This window comes from Podarcis raffonei, chromosome 8, assembly GCF_027172205.1.
Source record: "Podarcis raffonei isolate rPodRaf1 chromosome 8, rPodRaf1.pri, whole genome shotgun sequence".
NCBI classification, from domain to species: Eukaryota; Metazoa; Chordata; class Lepidosauria; order Squamata; family Lacertidae; genus Podarcis; species Podarcis raffonei.
The window spans coordinates 56,934,875-56,952,527 of record NC_070609.1 but is presented as its reverse complement, the minus strand read 5'-3'; the positions used below and the strand labels follow the sequence as shown (position 1 = coordinate 56,952,527).

The following is a 17,653-nucleotide window of genomic DNA, read 5'->3' as shown; positions in this document are numbered from 1 at the left end:
CCTACCAACTGTATCTATGGTTTGTAAATATCTGAAAGGCTGATGCAAGCTTATTTTCTGCAGCTCCAGAGGGTAGGAGCTGAACCGAAGGATTCAAATTGCAAGGAAGGAAATTCTGATTAAACATTATAAAAAACATTATGATGGTAAGAGCTGTTCAATAGTGGAACAGATTACCATGGAAGATGATGAATTCTCCTTCATTTGAGGTTTTTAAACAGTTGCTGGATGACCTCAGCCAGGGATAATTTGGCTGCGATTCCTGCATTGCAAGAGGTTGGAAGATGACCTCTGGGATCCCTTTCAACTGCAGTTATATGATTCTTTTTGCATTGCACCCCCTAGCCAAAAGTAATCTACCATGGGTGTTAGGATACAGAATGGCTGTCAGCAACAACCATTTCCTCACTGCACTGCTTAATTTGTATTTTTATAACTTCCATAGAAAATGGCAGAATATATTTTATATAAAATTATTCACTATCAGATATGGTAACAAAACAAAGTTAATTCTAGAGTTTGAGAGTATGAAGTATCCATATGACATTTCTAACATGGTATTGTAGTAAAACCAGTGTTGGCTGAAGGAAAGAACTCCACGCCCTGTTATCACAAAAATTTCATGCCATGAATCTAGGTTAGATGCCTCAGTATGTTTGCAAAGATCTCAAGGCAGCATCTAGCCATACAGCGTTATACTTTTAGTTGATAACAGTTCTTTTCACCTACACCAAGTTGCTTCTGAAATTTAGGGTAATCCCCAAACCAATTTGATGTAGTGCAGATGAAAGTGTGGAAAATTTATATGCAAACAATTCCTAACCTGCTGGATTAACTCTTATTATATTTTAATCATATAAACCTAAGAATCATTTTAAATTAGCTAGCACTGTCTTCCAATTTATGAGGTTCAAAAATTAATGATGTGCCGTAACACAGATTGGACCTAATGCACATCTTTTAGTTCCATGAAATCAGTTTGATTATGCATTTTCAGGTAACTGGCAAATGCCAAGGTGCAGTTGTGTATTGCATCAATCCTACAATGTTCTTCAAATTATACTCTAATGATAAACTATAACTGAATGAACCTTTGGGAAGAAGCACATTCCACCACTAATTGCCAAGACAAGTGCAGGATACAGAACATTTTCTAGTATTCAGCATTCACGTGGTCACTAAACTATAGCCTTTAGTTTAAAGTATTTCTTGAGGTTTTAATACAAAATCTTACTATATAATACCTCTGGCAAGACAAAACTATTTTGACAGCTCATATTACCTGCACATTCAGTATTAGCCGCTCATATGAATTGCAGAAAATTGTAACCACAAATTCTTTAAATACTGAATAACTGCAGATCTTTAGCTCCTCCGATATTGCTGTAACAACTGTTTACTTTCTGCTCAAGCTTAACTACATTGTGTGATAACTAAAAGGCATTTTTAATGTATTGAGGCCAACATCATGGGTTGTCAAAGAATATGTTTAATAAAAAATAATTAAACTTCCATTTGCTCTATAGAACATCATAGAAAGTAATTCAATAAATTACAAATGACTTTAAGACGCTTTTTCAACTACAAGAAAGCAAATTCAGACTACACAGAAAACAACTGGCAAATATTGCAAAATGTCCAAAAGAAAAACAGGACTAAGACGGATCATGAAGCCTGAAACAAGGGATAGAAATACAAGGCAATAAGAGCTAAATTTCTTTTTAGTCACTACCAACATACACTTCTTCACCATATTGGATATCTTTTGTACTGAAATTTCAGTATTAATGTAATTCTAATAAAGGCTCCTTTACAACCCTTGACTTTATGCAGTCACACTTGCATATTGTTTAGCCGACAGAGCTACATATTTCTCACCTTTCAGCTGATGCTGATTAAAAAAAACACACCTTTACTTCATATTCAAATCTTTCAGTCACACATTGAAACTGTAAAATTTCCTTATTACAGAGAGATATCACTAGAATGGTAAGTAAAATTCACTTGACCATAATTAGGAAAATACTTTATTTCATAAATTTATTAAAAATTATGTTTAGGATTTCTTTTGGGGGGAGGTACGTAGGGGTATGGTGCAAAGTGATATTGTTGAAATACTCCATTGACTAAGTCAACAACCGTGTTTGGAAAACTTTGGCTATATCATGGATACATACAAGATAAATAAAAGTGCTATATTACAAAGGGCAAAATATTAAATATGTAATACATCCTTTCATGATGAATAATTGCTACCCCTTTTCTTGTGGCATGTTCTGACTATTGCTAAGACACTGAAGGGCCAAACAAGTCATACTATTCTGGGGAGGGAAAATACAGTAAACCAGCACAATCCAAATGATACTTTTATAACTGTAATTACATGTAATACTGCTTTCAAGTCAAAGGGGTTAATAATTTTGCATGTACAAACTTTATTTTTATTGGTAAAGATCTTGGTAAAAAACAACACAGTCTTGTTTACTGTACAAGCAAGCAACAGAACTGTATCAAAATACTAAATTATTTCCTTTTGAAAAGATTTGTCACTGACTATATCATCAGTATTTTTTTACCCATTCACTCAACTTGCTTATTCTTGGACCACAAGTGAAATTAATACAAGCTCACACCTTTTCACCTCAGTTCCACTGTATGGTGTGAATCTGTGATTCTACCATGTCAGAGTAATAGCAGCTTCAGCAGAACAAGGAATCCTATTACATATCTGATTTTATGCATTAAGGTTCTAAGGATCTGTATTCAAACAGATGCTTTATAAGCACTGTCATACCATGGTTTCATGGAACACATTTCTCACATCATTGTTGAAAGTGCTTTTTAAAAGTTAAGTTATTGGGCAACTCAGCATTGTTACAACTAACAGATAGATGATACCCTAAATTTTGATTTTGGGTAACATTATTCTACATAGTCAAATCCAAACCTGTAGAGAAATATGAGTATTTTTAAACATGACTACATTTCCTCTTACCATTATTAACTGGTAACTACAGGAGTTTACATGACAAACATACACAAAAGAGAAACAAACAAAACAAACAAGCCATTTTCACAAGGATCTAATCCTTATCCTTATAACATGAAGTATGCAGTGTTGAAGTGGCACTTTGAGTTATTTCAGCTTGTGGATACAGCTCCTCAACAACATGAAGGCTGTAGAAGGAGCAAAATCTTAACATTAAAAAGGTATCCATGGTGTCGAAGAAAGTAAGAAAGGGATTTTTGTGACTATTATTACAAGAGTGCAACTGGTAATGGTAATTTCCCTTGCAAAATTAACATACACAGGATGCCTTTAAAAAGCAAAGCAGAATATGAAAACAAGTAGAGAAACCAATGTAAACTTCCTAAACTAACTCAGCTGAGGTAACAAGTAGCCAATCTAATTGGCTGAATGGGAAACTTTTCTTTTAAAACAGAGTTGTACCTGAATTGGAAACATCAGCAGTGCATTACAACACTAGAGCATATTCTTGTAATTAAAACAATGGATGGTGATGTAGTTTCTACAGCTTTCATGACATTCATTAGCTGCCCAAATTATTGCTGAGTTTTGATCTGTAAATTATAGGTGTCAAGGAGGCTGTAAAACTATATTCAAATTAAATCAATAATGCGCATAAAGAATTTTGTGTTCACTACAAATATATTAAATATACAGCTCTTACTAAGCATTTTTTAAAAATTAACCCCCAAACAAAATTATAATGCCTTTTGCTGTAATTCTTTTTTTTTTTACACAATTGTGTATTTGATAGTACATACAAGTTCAGAAACTTATGAACTTCAAGAAATATTACATGCAAAATGTCTTTGAAAGCAGTTTGCACTTCTAAACAAATACTGAAATGTTCGGTCATTAAATTATTGATGCACTCACTCAACACTGGTTATTTACAACAAAATAATTCAAGAATAAATTCAAAATCAGTTTATAATTTAAGTGCAGAGTTTGGGGTCAGTCTTCATCACTAGAATCCGAATCCTCAGACGAGGACGATGTACTGTCTGACCCAGAGGAAGCATCGGCTTTCTCTGAACCCTCATCTGTGCTGTTTTCATTGCGAGAGCTAGGCTCTGCTCCCCTTTTGTCTTCTTGATCTTTAACTCTAGAATTTTCCTCCTTCTCTTCTGTTTGCTTGGCTGTGCCTGTGCCATTGTTTTCATTGTTCTGTACATCAAAAATATTGGATTGGGACAAAGCTGGGATATGGAGATTAAGGCCTGGAGTGAGAAGCATCCCTGGATAAAGTATATTGGACAACAGTAAGGGGTTAAGAGCAAGGGGGCTGGCGGCTGCAGCAGCAGCAGATGATGTGGAAGGAGAACCCGACACAGAGTTTTCTCCACCATTATGTGCATTTTGGCTCTCTGTCCTTTCTTTTTTCCCGTCGGGCTCTCTTGAGTCATTTCCCTTTTTTTCCTCGGAAGCAGATTCTGTAGATTTTGTGAGGAGTCCTCCCATTCCTAGCAAATTTGGTAAGCCAGCCATTCCTGAAAGCAGCATGGGAAACACAGCAGCCATGTTTTTCGCCTCCCCAGCAGTGTTCAAACTAGTCGGCATTCCCATTAAGCCTGCTGTCACTTGCAGTGACTGAAAATTTTGCAGATTTTGCTGTAAGGCCTGGAGAGTAGATAGATCCACCCCTGGCAGCAGCCCATTGGCTAACAAAGGGTTGACCGGTATGCTTGCTGCTGCTGTTGCTGCAGCAGCAGCTGCCTTGGCAACCTCGCTTTTAGGTCTTCTCCCTCTCCTGCTTACTTCCTCTCGCACAACAGGCCCTGTGAGAATACGGTCAAACATGCTTTCAGGAAGAAATCCCTAAGAGGGGGGGAAAAATGAAACTTGGGTTATTGCATTCTTTAATGCAGCTACCTATTTCTGCATCTTAAAAATATGCTGTAGCTAAATTGAGAAAATAAGTATTAAAATCAATTTCAAACATAGCCAATAATATGGTAGAATAGATATAGCATAGTTAGGAATGTTAGCTGGAAACCAGAAAAATAATTCAAATAAAGTCATTTGCAAAAGCTGCCTTTTACAGCTTTTGAACTTTATATAGTGCCTTCAATGTACATGGCACATAACAATACAAATAAGCAAGAGTGGTCTCAAGGCTCAAAATTTTCCTAGTTGTTTCTAAACTGCTTAAAACAGGGATCACACTGCTTTAGGGCTAACCTGCTTTCTTTGGTAAGTAAAGCTACAAAATAATGACACTCCCTCTAGTACTCACAGATTGTTTTACAACATCTGCCCATTCAGGAGCTACTCCATATTCAGAATTCTCTTTCAGGAATCTGCACAGGTCCTTCAGTGGTGGAGCGAAAGCACCTCCTACCTGAAATGTAAGGATCAAAAATGGATCAAACATATATCAGTATACTTCATGGATCCAACATTCAGTTTGCACTCATAGCTTAACAAGCTATCTCATTTCTGTATGTGCTAGAATAGTTATGGTGACACATTATTATTATTATTATTATTATTATTATTATTATTATTATTATTATTATTATTATTATTATTATTATATACACCGCCCTTCACCATAAGGTCTAAGGGCAGTTCACAGAATAAAATACAGGATAAAAACAAGTAAATAATTAAAACAAAACAGCAAAATAAATAACTCTTCCTTCCCACAGACACATTTAAAAGGTTGCAGAATATTAATCAGCCAAAAGCCTGGTTGAAGAGAAATGTTTTTGCCTTGGGAGAGCATTCCACAAACGGGGAGCCACTACAGAGAAGGCCCATTCTCGTGTTGCCACCCTCTGGAGGAGGCACACAAAGAAGGGCCTCTGATGATGAAAGCAGAGTCTGTGATGGTTTATATAGGGCGAGGCGGTCCTTGAGGTAGGGCACCAAGCTGGCATGTCTCTGGATGACAAAAGTTAAAGAAATACCTTTCTAGCATTCCTTCTATTGATTAGTTGAACACGTTCTTCCCCTGTAAGGCTATTAATATCCAGCTTATTAGGATTGCGACAACGGTGCCTTTTTTGTTTGGGTCTTCCTTCATGAAGCTGCATTTTCTGTGGTAGCGGAATTAAATATATATATATATGTGAGCTCTCACTATTATTCAAGCTGCTTATGAATAACATATTTAAGCTTAAGGACCAACTTAACGAAGGTTTTACTTCTTAAATATGCTGCACATTAAGTTTTATATTAAACACCACAATATTTTCAAATGGCCTCAAACCATGCTAAAATTATCATATATGTACTCATAGCGTGTTCAAAATTACAACCCTATATTAAAAGATGAATATTACACAGAATTGCTTGCTATATTCAAATATCACAGCACAGTTAGAATGAATGGAAATACTTACAGGAATAAAAGCTCCTAAATCTTCAACATAGCCAGGATGTTCATTGAACCATTTCTCCAAATCTTTTCTTTTAGGGGCATCATCGCCTGCAAGTCTTGTTCCATCTTTCAAGTTAATAACTGGAACTGGGCTTTCTGCATCACACATGCCGTGGGATGGTACATATGGAAGTGCTGGGTTTATTCCTGGAGCAACCTGAGGGACATTAATGCTATGGCAAACCTGCAGAAATACAAAGTGTTATGAATACTGTTCTACTTAGTTCAGGCATAGGCAAACTTGGCCCTCCAGATGTTTTGGGACTACAACTCCCACTATCCCTTGCTAACAGGACCAGTGGTCAGGGATGATGGGAATTGTAGTCTCAAAACATCTGGCGGGCCGAGTTCACCTATGCCTGACTTAGTTGATTGGAGATTGCTGATTGCAGTCTGAGAGCTCTCTCTCGAGCTGCATCAACAGAAGTATAGTGTCCAAATCAAAGGAAGTACAGTAATAGCACTACTCTATTCCGCCTTGGTCAGACCACACCTGGAGTAATGTGTTGTTCTGGGCACCACCATTTAAGAATGATATTGACAAGCTGGAACAAATGCAGAGGAGGGCAACCAGAATTATAAAGTGTCTGGAAACCAAGCCTTATGATGAATGGTTGAGGGAGTTGGGTATGCTTGGCTTAGATGAAAGGAGACAGAGAAGAGATGATAGCCACCTTCAAGTATCTAAAGGAAGATGGAGCAAGCTTGTTTTCTCCTGCTCCAGAGGGTAGGACTTGAACCAATGGCTTCAAGTTATAAGAAACTAAATTCTGATCAAACATGAGGAAGAACACTGGAAGTTTTAAAGCAGAGTTTGGATGACCACCTGTCATGTACAATCTAGTTGAGATTCCTGCATTGCAGAGGGTTGGACTGCATGACCCTTGGGGTCCTTTCCAACTCTACAATTCTATAATTCTATGAAGAAAACCTAGAGACAAATATTTAATGGAAAGCAAACATCACAGTTACATATTCAAGATGTCAACCCTGCTAAAAAAGTTTTGTCTTGCAAAAATATATGAACCTGATTAAATAAGATGCTGGATGGGAATGTCAATGCATTTTGTAATATCAATGCCAAAGCTAATACCAGTAGTACAATACAAGAAATCTACTGAAGCAGGCTGGCAGACGGGCTTCTATTTGGCCAATCTAAAGACATTAAAGCCTTCAAAATTAATAACATTTACATCAGAACAGCATGTATACTTAAAATATCAATTCACATCTGCTTACGTGGTTAGGTGCTTTGTTTCTATTTATAAACAGTATATCTACTCCTTCCACATTCTTCCTCCTTCCTCTCCTCTTTTTCATTACAGGCTGGTCATCAACTATTATTCCATTTGCAGTAGCTGTTGATTGACTGGAAGTTCCTAATCAAATTAACAGTTTCATAAAATCAGCAACAAAAAACTTTTCCCCCAAATGAATATGAACAACTGTAAAAGCAGCAACAAAAAAAGTCACTGAAAGTAAAATGAATTTATAGAAAAAGGTTCTAGCGTATCTATGAGACAGAGTTTTACTCTGAGTAGGCCCATTCAAATTAAGAACATGACTAAGGTTCATTAATTTATCTGGGCATGCACTGAAGAAAAGTTAGTTCAATACCCCCAGGGGTGGAGGAAGGGGTGTGTGGTGGAGGCGGACTGCCCTGGGTGTCTTCACTGAGGGAAGTGACATTTGACGCGCCGCCTACCTGCGACTCCCAAGCCTACCCTAAGCCATCAGCGGAAGGGGGGGGGGAGCTGCAACACTTTGCCAGTGGCATTCTCCCCTCCCCCTTCATTTTGACAGCTTGGGGGAGGGTTGGGAGTCGTGGGGGGTGGCGCGCCGAATGTCCGCCATGGGCAGCTCACTCTGCCCCGGCTGCAGGGCATGTGTGCCGCTCCATGCGCCCCACTCCCCTCGGAAACCCTTTGTGCCCCGCTCCCCTCGGGAGCGTTCTCCGCCCCCCTCGGGAACGCGTCCACCCTGGGCAGCATGGGCATATGCCCCGCCGCTGTACCACTCCAGGATTATGTGGCATACATATTAATACTGATGTCAAAGTACCCAACTTCAATAGGCTCTATATTCTTTTCTCCCCACAATTACAACCTGACACTGGGGAATAACAGGCCTGCAAACATACAGATTGTAGCCTAGTATATCTTGTCAAGGTCAAAGAAAACCTCAGCATTTTCTCAGCTCACTTATCACCATTACTTTATGCTACAGCTCTTCCTTCAAAAGAGTTGCTATTCAGCCTTGTACAGCTGTAACATTCTTACTTATTTGAGTTAGGTTCTAGATAGAAGAACATCATCCAAATTATTTGAAGTGTATGCATTCTTTCACTTATGCAATCATCAATGGCAGTGATAGAATAGACTTGTTCATAAATCTTCCAGAGTTAGGGACAAGCAAGTGAGGTAGACACATTTACTGATAACACTAAATTGTTCAGGGAAGTTAAGAACAGAAAGGGTTGTAAGGAGCTACAAAACAATCTCTTCAAACTGTACCACCATACTGCAAACGGGGACTCAATTGAATGATACTTCATAACATTCCTTGTTAGAGAGCCATGGAGAGAGATTCTAGTCTGGTCTTCTCTCTTGCTGACATACCAGTTTAATATCTGCAGGGAACACTTTTGTGAATGACATAGCATCCAGCTGAGCACCCACCTGCTGTATGAAGTGTCACAGCACAGAACCAAGCTTATCACATTAGTAAAACTAGGTGATAGACAGTTAAACAACTTGGAATGGCAATCCAAAAATTATTAATACAATATCTAAGTAGCAAACCTTTTGGCATTAAACACTGGCTTTCACACAATGCTTACCCAACTCTGGCAAAGACTTTGGGAAATTGGCAAGGCTGGTCTCTGAAGCATTCTGGAGTTCCTGTAGCCTGGCAAGGTATTGCTGCTGTCCTAATGTACCATCTTCACTTTCAAATGGTCTTTTCTGAGAAAGCCCCTGCTTCTGAAAAATTAATTTCAAACCCCCTTCCTGTTAAACAAACATGAGGGTTAGCACATTTCTTTGGGAAGAACAAACCAATGAAATAGTTTAAGATCTTCATTTGCAATTTCAAGAAGAACTGATCTTCTCTCACACACGCATCTAAGTAACCGGCAGTCTTTAGTCAGGTACAGTAATGACTGCAACTGAATACTTTTATAAATAAGTATGTATTAAAACATAAATTTGCGGATATCAAGTTAATTATTATAAAGGGTTTGTATTCATTAGTATGTATTACTATTAACTTTTAGCATAAGAACCTAAGGAATTCTGAGTATGTGAATAATTATTCTGATTTGTTCACCAAGGGCATTTAAAAACTGGATATCTGGAAGTTCCTGTTTTCAGACATTCAAGACTGAGTTCAGAAGAGCTAGACACTCTGGAAAGCACCTTCAGCACTAAAGACAGCAGAAGAAAGGCTATATGAGAAAGCATCCCACCAGCAAGGCTTCAAAAGTCCAAGAATTGTTGTCATTTGTTGATCAATTCTGAATTCTTTTTTTTTTTTTAAAGGGGGGATGCCCCATAGAAATTTATCCCCAAATACCCATAAATGTGTGTGTGAAGGAAATAAGATTGAGAGCAGGCAGCCACTTGTAGGTAAAGCATGCTGCACACCGCAATCGCAATCAGGTCCTAGGGCGATAAAAATAAACATACGTCATTGATTTTCACTGTAAACTCCTTTTCCCGTACATGCTTCTTCACCTTTGACATCTGTGGTGACTGATCATTTTCTTCTTTAACATCTGCACTTGGAGGTGTTGGTACACTGGGCTCACTGTACTCTGCAGCGGCACCCGGGCTGTCTAAAAGCTTGGTGGTATAAAATGAAGCCACGGTATTGCTGTCGTAACTTCTCCGTGCCGAAGGCCATTTACCTTTCAATATTGTTTGACAAATACTATCCAGACGGTTAATCATAACCCGATCCTAGAAGGAATAGAAGGCAGTTAATAGCCTACTTTTCTATCTCAACAGTTAAAACAACTTGCTAAATTAATCTGAGCAATTAATAAACAACCAACAAAATGTGGCAAGGCCGCAGGATCATCAGGAGAGTTTTGATCTATCACTTAACAAATATTTTCTTCTGATTGTGGACATAATTTGGCATTATGATTTCTTTTGCTTTGTACATAAGAAGGGTAATAATACTTCCTTCAATAATCTCTACTGATGCACAAATCATGTTTTAAATTCCACTCAGGCTAGTATCACTGTTCAGGACTGATGTGACTGTTGGGGGACGGGGGCGGAAGCCTGTCCACAGCAAAGTGTTATAGTTACTTCCAGAGAACAGAAATGCTGGGGGCAGTGCTTGGGGAAAAAACAGGTCTGAACAGGCCAATAGTCAGAAGGCTTTTTCTGAACAGGATGCAATAACAGATTCTTGTGTCTCCTCCCCCCTTTCCTTTTAGGCAGGAAAATTGACTGCAGCTTCTAGAATGAAGTCATATGGTTAAGCTCTTCTAGCACTGATAGTGAAAGTGAACATTTGGTGGCAGACAACTGGATCTCTGGCATAACTGAGTGGCTGGGCAAAGAGCAGTGTGTCACCAGCATGTGACTGAGGGGAATATTTATTCCCATATCACATATCTTCTAAAAGAATCACCATATGCTGGAGAAATTATAGATGAAGTGGCCGGTCCAAGAGGCAAGAACACAGTAGTATTAATGCTTCCAATTATAGGGGGGGGGGGAAATGCCAGTGAAAGGAGCACAGTGGGCATCTCTGATACTGAATGATAAAATAACTACTTCTTCCCAGCCATGTCAGGAAGCAACTGAATCCCAAATTTATATACTTCTCAAATTCAGAAGTTTGAAGAAAATGAATTAGCAAATTCAGTATTTTTTGGAAGGAAATTTATATAGATTTATATACATGTAGTCTTAGGACTCTGCTAGACTGGTAAAAGAAAAAGTGATTTATATGCCATGTATATGAAATGGCGATGTGGAGTCCACTTTTTCTTTACCTGTTTTCCCTGTTTAAATTTACATTTTAAACTGAAACACTTCTTTGATGTGTTTAGATCCAGCCTTACTAACTTACCTTTGGCCAGTAGGAAGCAGCCAACATATATCCACCTTGTAAGATACAGTTAGAATTTGGTGTTCCATTATTCATTTGAAAACTGTCCTGGGTTTCATCCTGCACAGTGCTTAGGGAAGCTACACTCTCTTCATCATATGCTTTCAAAAGAGGCGCTCCTTCTGCTGAGGGAAACAATTTTAGGTTATTAGAGCATAAAACTTCCAATAATGGATACCCTATTTCTGCAACACATAATGATTTGATATACAAATGGTGATATTAAACGTTAGTCATATTCAGGGTAGACCCAAGTGATTTCAATAGGTCTACCCTCAGTATGACTAACATTTGATATCACTTGATAGCTTTTATCCTGAGAAAACTTGGATTGCTTCTATGGCCAAAAGAGAGTATTTTATCAGCCAGGCCTTCTGGATGTCAAAAAGGAAGAAAACTGAGACATCTTAATCAGGATCCTTGAATACTATGCAAGTATGCAAACATCTATAATAGTAAAATAAAGTTTTTTTTAAAAAAATCAAACATTTTAGATCTTAGTCTAGATCATATCTTATAATAGAAATTACTTCTTAGCACCACTATTGCCTACTGCCCTCACAGTCTGGATTGTACACAAACAGTACAGCATGAATCAGAGGCCATTGTGGGACAACTGTGCATGAGATACAGGAGGACTAGTGTACAAGTTGCTCTTTACAAACCATCATTTCAAGACTCTGAGGAACAGAACTGCTGAGAACTGCTACGACAATAGTTCCAAAATGCCATTACACTGAAAATCAAGACATGAGATTATCATGGTATGAACAATTTACTGCCATAACTTTAGACAGAAAATATCATAACTAGGTAAATTTGATGGGCAATAATTTTAACCCTCAAGAAATTGATAAACCAAGTGCACAGCAATGAGCACAGGAACAATGGAAAGCTAGAAACCCAAGAGAACAAAATAAACTGATTCTATCAATTACCTAGTGCTTCATTCTAGGCTGCAAAGCATGATACCAAGCTAATAGCTGCTTGGCCTGAATTTCTAAGCCCAGCTCTTCTCTGGAGATAACCATAGGAAGAAATAATATCTGAATAGACCTTATAGCCTCTGAATCCTGTCTTACATTTTTTTGCGTCAACACTGTAGTAGTGAATGCTAGCGAAAGTTGGTTTCATTCACCACTCTAGAAAATGCAAATGCAATGTTAAAAGAAAAAACTCCTCCTTTTCCCTTATGGGGTAGCCAAGAGCCCGTATAGTCCTTAAGTATAGAGTCCTATTGGAAGGAAAAAATAACAGAGGCCAACCAGAGAATATTGATAAGCAAGGAAGCTAGTAAGCCTGATCTTTATTAACTATTGCAACAGGGTGCTCACTACCACACACAGGAGACAGGAGGGACTCAGAACAATGGTGCGGAAGCCCTTATATAGACTTTTGAAGTTGTCCACCCTGTAGCCAGAGACCACCCCCAAAACATCATAAATACATTACAGAAGGAGGCGGTCTCCAACAAAATTCCTGTTTGTAAGGATACCTAATAACGGCCACTGATTCTTCTACCTGGCCAGCCTGGCCATTCTTTTGCGATGGTAAATAGTTCCTAAATACAGGTCGCAGGCTCACCCTATTCATACACAAATATGCCCTTAAGACAGGATTTGAGCAAACAGACAATGTGGAGGCTTTCCCATTTCCTTCCTCACTGCAGAGAAATATTTGAGGTCAATTTGGGAGAGTCAAAATGGTTTCAGGATTGCTCTCCTGTACTATTTCAGACACGTGGTTTATATACTTATGTATGTGTTTGCCTTGTAAATTTATGAACATATGATTTATATATATGAGACATTAGAATTCCAAAACAGCAACTACAGCTGTCCATAGTCTTGATGTTGTTTACAAAATACATGGGGAATTTTACTTTGAATAGCTGAGAAGTCTGAATGTGCCAAAATACTTTAGAGGTTTAGTGTAATAATTCAATCATAAAGCCCAAACAGTGTGTATACTATATATTCTCTTTAGAAAAGCATAAACCATACTTTTACTGAGATCTTATACTAAGATTAAGTTGTTGTTGTTTAGTCGTTTAGTTGTGTCTGACTCTTTGTGACCCCATGGACCAGAGCACGCCAGGCACTCCTGTCTTCCACTGCCTCCCACAGTTTGGTCAAACTCATGTTCGTATTTCCCCCCACCCCCAAAAAACCCCTTGCAAATTAATTTTATGCACAGCAAAGGAAGTTAACATATCAAATACATATTATGTATTTACATAAAATCAAATATGAATGGCTAGGCCATTCTTGTAGTTGCATTCCTAATTTTTTAAAAAATAAATCAAATATGGGAAAAAAGCTAAAAATATGTTCTAATTTAACTTTCAGAAACAGCTGTTGCAATTCATGAAGCCACATTTCTACTTTTCACAGAGCAAGAACAATATTTTTCTAGCCTGTTTGTGATTACAGCATTATATGGCACCCCCGTAGTCCAGTTTCCTACAATTCAAAATATTTATTTACATGCTATATTAAGGGGAAAGGGGCTTATGTCAACCTTCTCCCAGCACAAATTTAAAGCAAATTAGCCCTTAATTAGCCTTTTGAATGTGAAAATGAGCGAAACAGCACTTACGTCTCTTCTGTGATTCTTCTTCATCACTGTCACTTTCTTCTGATGAAGAGGATGAGGAGGAGGAGGAGGAGGAAGAGGATGATGAAGATGACGATGATGCTGAAGAACAAGATGAAGAAGATGAGGAACTGGATCCTGATCTGGAACGTGAGCAAGAGGAGGAAGAGGAGGATGAAGATGAAGATGATCTGGAAGAACAGGTTGATCTATCTGAATCAGAGTCTGAATCGGAGCTTGATTCTGATCCTCTCTTGTTAGGTCTCTGTTTTTTGGAAGCAGTGTTAGGAGTTAGGGGTTCTGTCCTTGCAGCAACCATACGCCTGTCACTGTCTGCCTTTACAACAGGCTTCTGGTCTGTAGCATGAGATGGTGTGCCATTATTTGGGCTCAAAGGTTCAGTCTTTACTCCCGTTCGCATATCCTCAGTAGATATGGATTCCTCCCCGGAAGAATGTGGATCTTCTTTATGGTTTTCATTCTTAACTTTTGTATCCTCAAGTGCGTTCCCTTTAATATCTAGCAGCCTTGCCTGAGGTGCAAGAGGAGATGCAGACAACACCATCTGGTACTGATGCAAAAGTGGTGTAGGAGTTATTGGAAGTGCTACTTTACTTTGACTGTAGTTCCTCTGGGCTGACATAAATGAAAGTTCAGGATCACGAAGGATGTGGTAGTCTGTTCGGCTAACCCCATGCTTTGCAGCTCCAATCAGTAAATCCCAGTCATGAGTCCCACATTCCCACCAAACTGGCAAATCTGGATTAAGCTGACAAAGTTTTAATCGCTCAAATATCTGTGGATGACGGACAGCTTGTTCTCGCACCTTCCTGAGAAGTTCAATGCGATACAAAGTTCGAGAGGCACGCTCTTCTGTAATTGGCTGGATGAAAATATTGGGATCCACAAGTTCTGCACAGGAAACACACACAAGAATCAGCAACTCGAAGAACAGGAATTATAATTAAACTTTTAAAATAACAGCACTCTTTAGGAGGTTAGAATGTCTAACATAATATTAAGTATTAATATAACTTTTGGTTGATCAGCTACTACCTTTTTAGGTCAGAGATTACTTGGAAACTATACCCCATGCTCTGGTCACTACCAGATTTGATTATTGTAACATACTCTAATTGGGGCTGACCTTGAAGATGACTAGGAAACTTCAACTGGTTCAAAGAGTTGCAGCTGAAATACCAGCTGAGGTTCCATTTAGAACTCACATAACCCCTGTTCTAAAACAGTGTCACTAGTTGCCAATTAGTTCCCAGGATCAATTCAAGGTACTCACATTAGCATTTAAAATCCTAAATACCTTCAGCACCAAATATCCAAAAGACTGCCTCCCTGCCTTCAGCCTCTCTCAGGGTGGGGGGTTCTTGATAGTTTCAACACCCTCAAAAGTTTAGGGGATAGCTGCTCAGGAGAAGGCATTTTCTGTGGCAGTCGCTAAGCTGCAGAATTCCTTCTCCACAGACATGTATCTGTTGCCTTCTGCTTGAGGAAATTGTGCTGAGCATTTTGACTACCCAATATACAAATGCAATAAAATACCGTAGTCTGATGGATTTTTGTCTAGTCAATATCACCTTATACAATAGAGTTCTGTCCACATAAAGACTGCTATTCTTACATGCTGGGGGAAACTGTTTGTATATATTGTTTTTCTCCTGCTTCATGCAAAGAACAATTTGGTTTAGCTTTTTAAATTAAAAAGTTGTTGTAACCTTTGCTGCCTGTTTATTTTTCATAAAGGAAAAAATAAGCAAGTAACCCACCATCTTTTGAAGGCAGGCGGCAGACTCTCCTGCACATGGCCATAAATGCATACAAGTATTTTTCTAAACTCTCATCCGTTTTCTTATGTAGCCTAGCCATGGCTCGAAACTTTGTCCAGTCAAATTGGCCTCTGTCAGGATCAAACACTACACCAAAAGTTGAAACCACTCTGTAGAAATCAGCTTCTTCTCTTCTTGTCCATCTAGATTGAAAAGCAAGAAGAAAAATAATTCCAATTAAGTAACTTTCCCCCAAAAGCACAAAGAATGATTGACTAGAAAATAGTTAAAATGTTTTTTGTGATCAGCTTTTTAAACCTGGTAAGCCTAGCATGTACAGACCTTTGTTGTCTTTCAATTTTGGCAGCCATTTTTGGATTTAAAGCAGCTTCTTCATATGGATTCTGCATCACACAGGCCTGCACTGGAAATGCAGGTTGCATCTGTTGGGTTTGCCTGTTCTTACTAGTACGCTGATATGCTGTTATTAGGCGGCGCAAGCGTGTAGTTAAGGCAGACTGAGTTGGCCAATAAAGCTTGTCCCCTTCAATCATCTGACCATCTATAATTAAGGAACATAAGAATTTCCTGGTGATTCTGTTTTTTCCACCATAAAAACACAGGTTTGCTCTAATGTGATACAAATAAGAGTATTCACTGTAGTATCTTAAGATCATGAGGTGTGTTTTTTTTACCTCCATCTGTTATTATAAGATCCCCCGGTGATGATATATCATCCTAAAAAAGATTTTTTAATTAAAAAAAAGCAGAATGAACAGAGGCATGATTCAGACACAGCACAAGTCACACATCTTGCAGATGGCTGACTACTCTAAGAATAGTAATAACTCATCCTAATATGGATTATTTTAACTTCATTTTTAAATTAAGAGGCTCAAAATCTCTCCATAGAAAAAAAATCCTTATAGTTTAATTGAAAAGTTGACAAGAAACTAATTTAAAAAACTACTGTTATAACCAATATAAATGTTTATACTCAATGGCAAATATGACAGTCTCATCAACTCTTAAGTTTTGGTGTAACTGAAAAAAAGAATACTGACAACACATTACCTCCATGTCATCTTTAAACATTGCTGGGGCTGGTTTATATTCTGGGTCTTCTACATCTCTGAAAAATACACATTCAGCACAGGCTTGTAAAGTATGTGTTTTTTCATACAATTGTTTTAGCTACCGGAAAATTTTAAATTATTTTGCAGAAGAAAAAACTTGCTACAAAGAATATGTATTATGGTTTTAACTACTAGGACATTTTTATTTAAAGTTTTGTTCTATGTATCCTGATAATTATCATCTGGAGGACACTCTGGTCCCCCAGAAGTTGAAGGCCTGCAATTCCCATCATGCCTGATCACTGGCCGTACTGGCAGGGGTTCATGGGAGTTGTACAGCAACATGGTTCCTCACCCCAGATTTAACGTTGCAAGCGATAAATAATGGTTCTAATAACCTCAAATTTCTGTACAGTACTGCAGAATCACTGCTGTTACATGTATGTTATGCTCAGAAAAAGGACCATATGGGAGGACCATATGGGCATATGAGAGGCATACAAAGAGTTCTCTCATTCCCACGGCCTGTAAGCTCATGCTAGGCAAAAGTTAGCTTTAGGGGAAAAGAGAGCTCTATGACCCTTTGGGGCTAAGACCACATTTGACTGGTTTGGGGTCAAAGCATTTTGTACATTTATTGTAAAAAACAACAACAAACCCT

At 38.3% G+C, this 17,653-nt stretch overlaps 1 protein-coding gene across 15 annotated transcripts in view; it reads right to left on the bottom strand.

The window, feature by feature from the left end:
- Nucleotides 1-1,473: 1,473 nt before the first annotated feature.
- CHD9 (chromodomain helicase DNA binding protein 9) overlaps nt 1,474-17,653 on the bottom strand; it is a 75,048-nt gene continuing 58,868 nt past the window's right edge. For 9 of the 15 annotated variants that reach the window (XM_053400157.1, XM_053400156.1, XM_053400158.1 and 6 more), the window contains 13 exons: nt 16,991-17,048; nt 16,612-16,654; nt 16,259-16,478; nt 15,917-16,119; nt 14,139-15,047; nt 11,502-11,665; nt 10,100-10,372; nt 9,253-9,421; nt 7,653-7,792; nt 6,376-6,597; nt 5,941-6,069; nt 5,265-5,369; nt 1,474-4,846 (listed from right to left, as the gene is read on the bottom strand). In XM_053400157.1, the coding sequence (XP_053256132.1) occupies nt 3,983-4,846; nt 5,265-5,369; nt 5,941-6,069; nt 6,376-6,597; nt 7,653-7,792; nt 9,253-9,421; nt 10,100-10,372; nt 11,502-11,665; nt 14,139-15,047; nt 15,917-16,119; nt 16,259-16,478; nt 16,612-16,654; nt 16,991-17,048 (3,499 nt within the window). In that variant the 3' untranslated portion in view covers nt 1,474-3,982. The remainder of the gene's footprint in view (nt 4,847-5,264; nt 5,370-5,940; nt 6,070-6,375; nt 6,598-7,652; nt 7,793-9,252; nt 9,422-10,099; nt 10,373-11,501; nt 11,666-14,138; nt 15,048-15,916; nt 16,120-16,258; nt 16,479-16,611; nt 16,655-16,990; nt 17,049-17,653) is intronic. The other 6 variants (XM_053400162.1, XM_053400166.1, XM_053400161.1 and 3 more) reach the window with 5 other exon arrangements.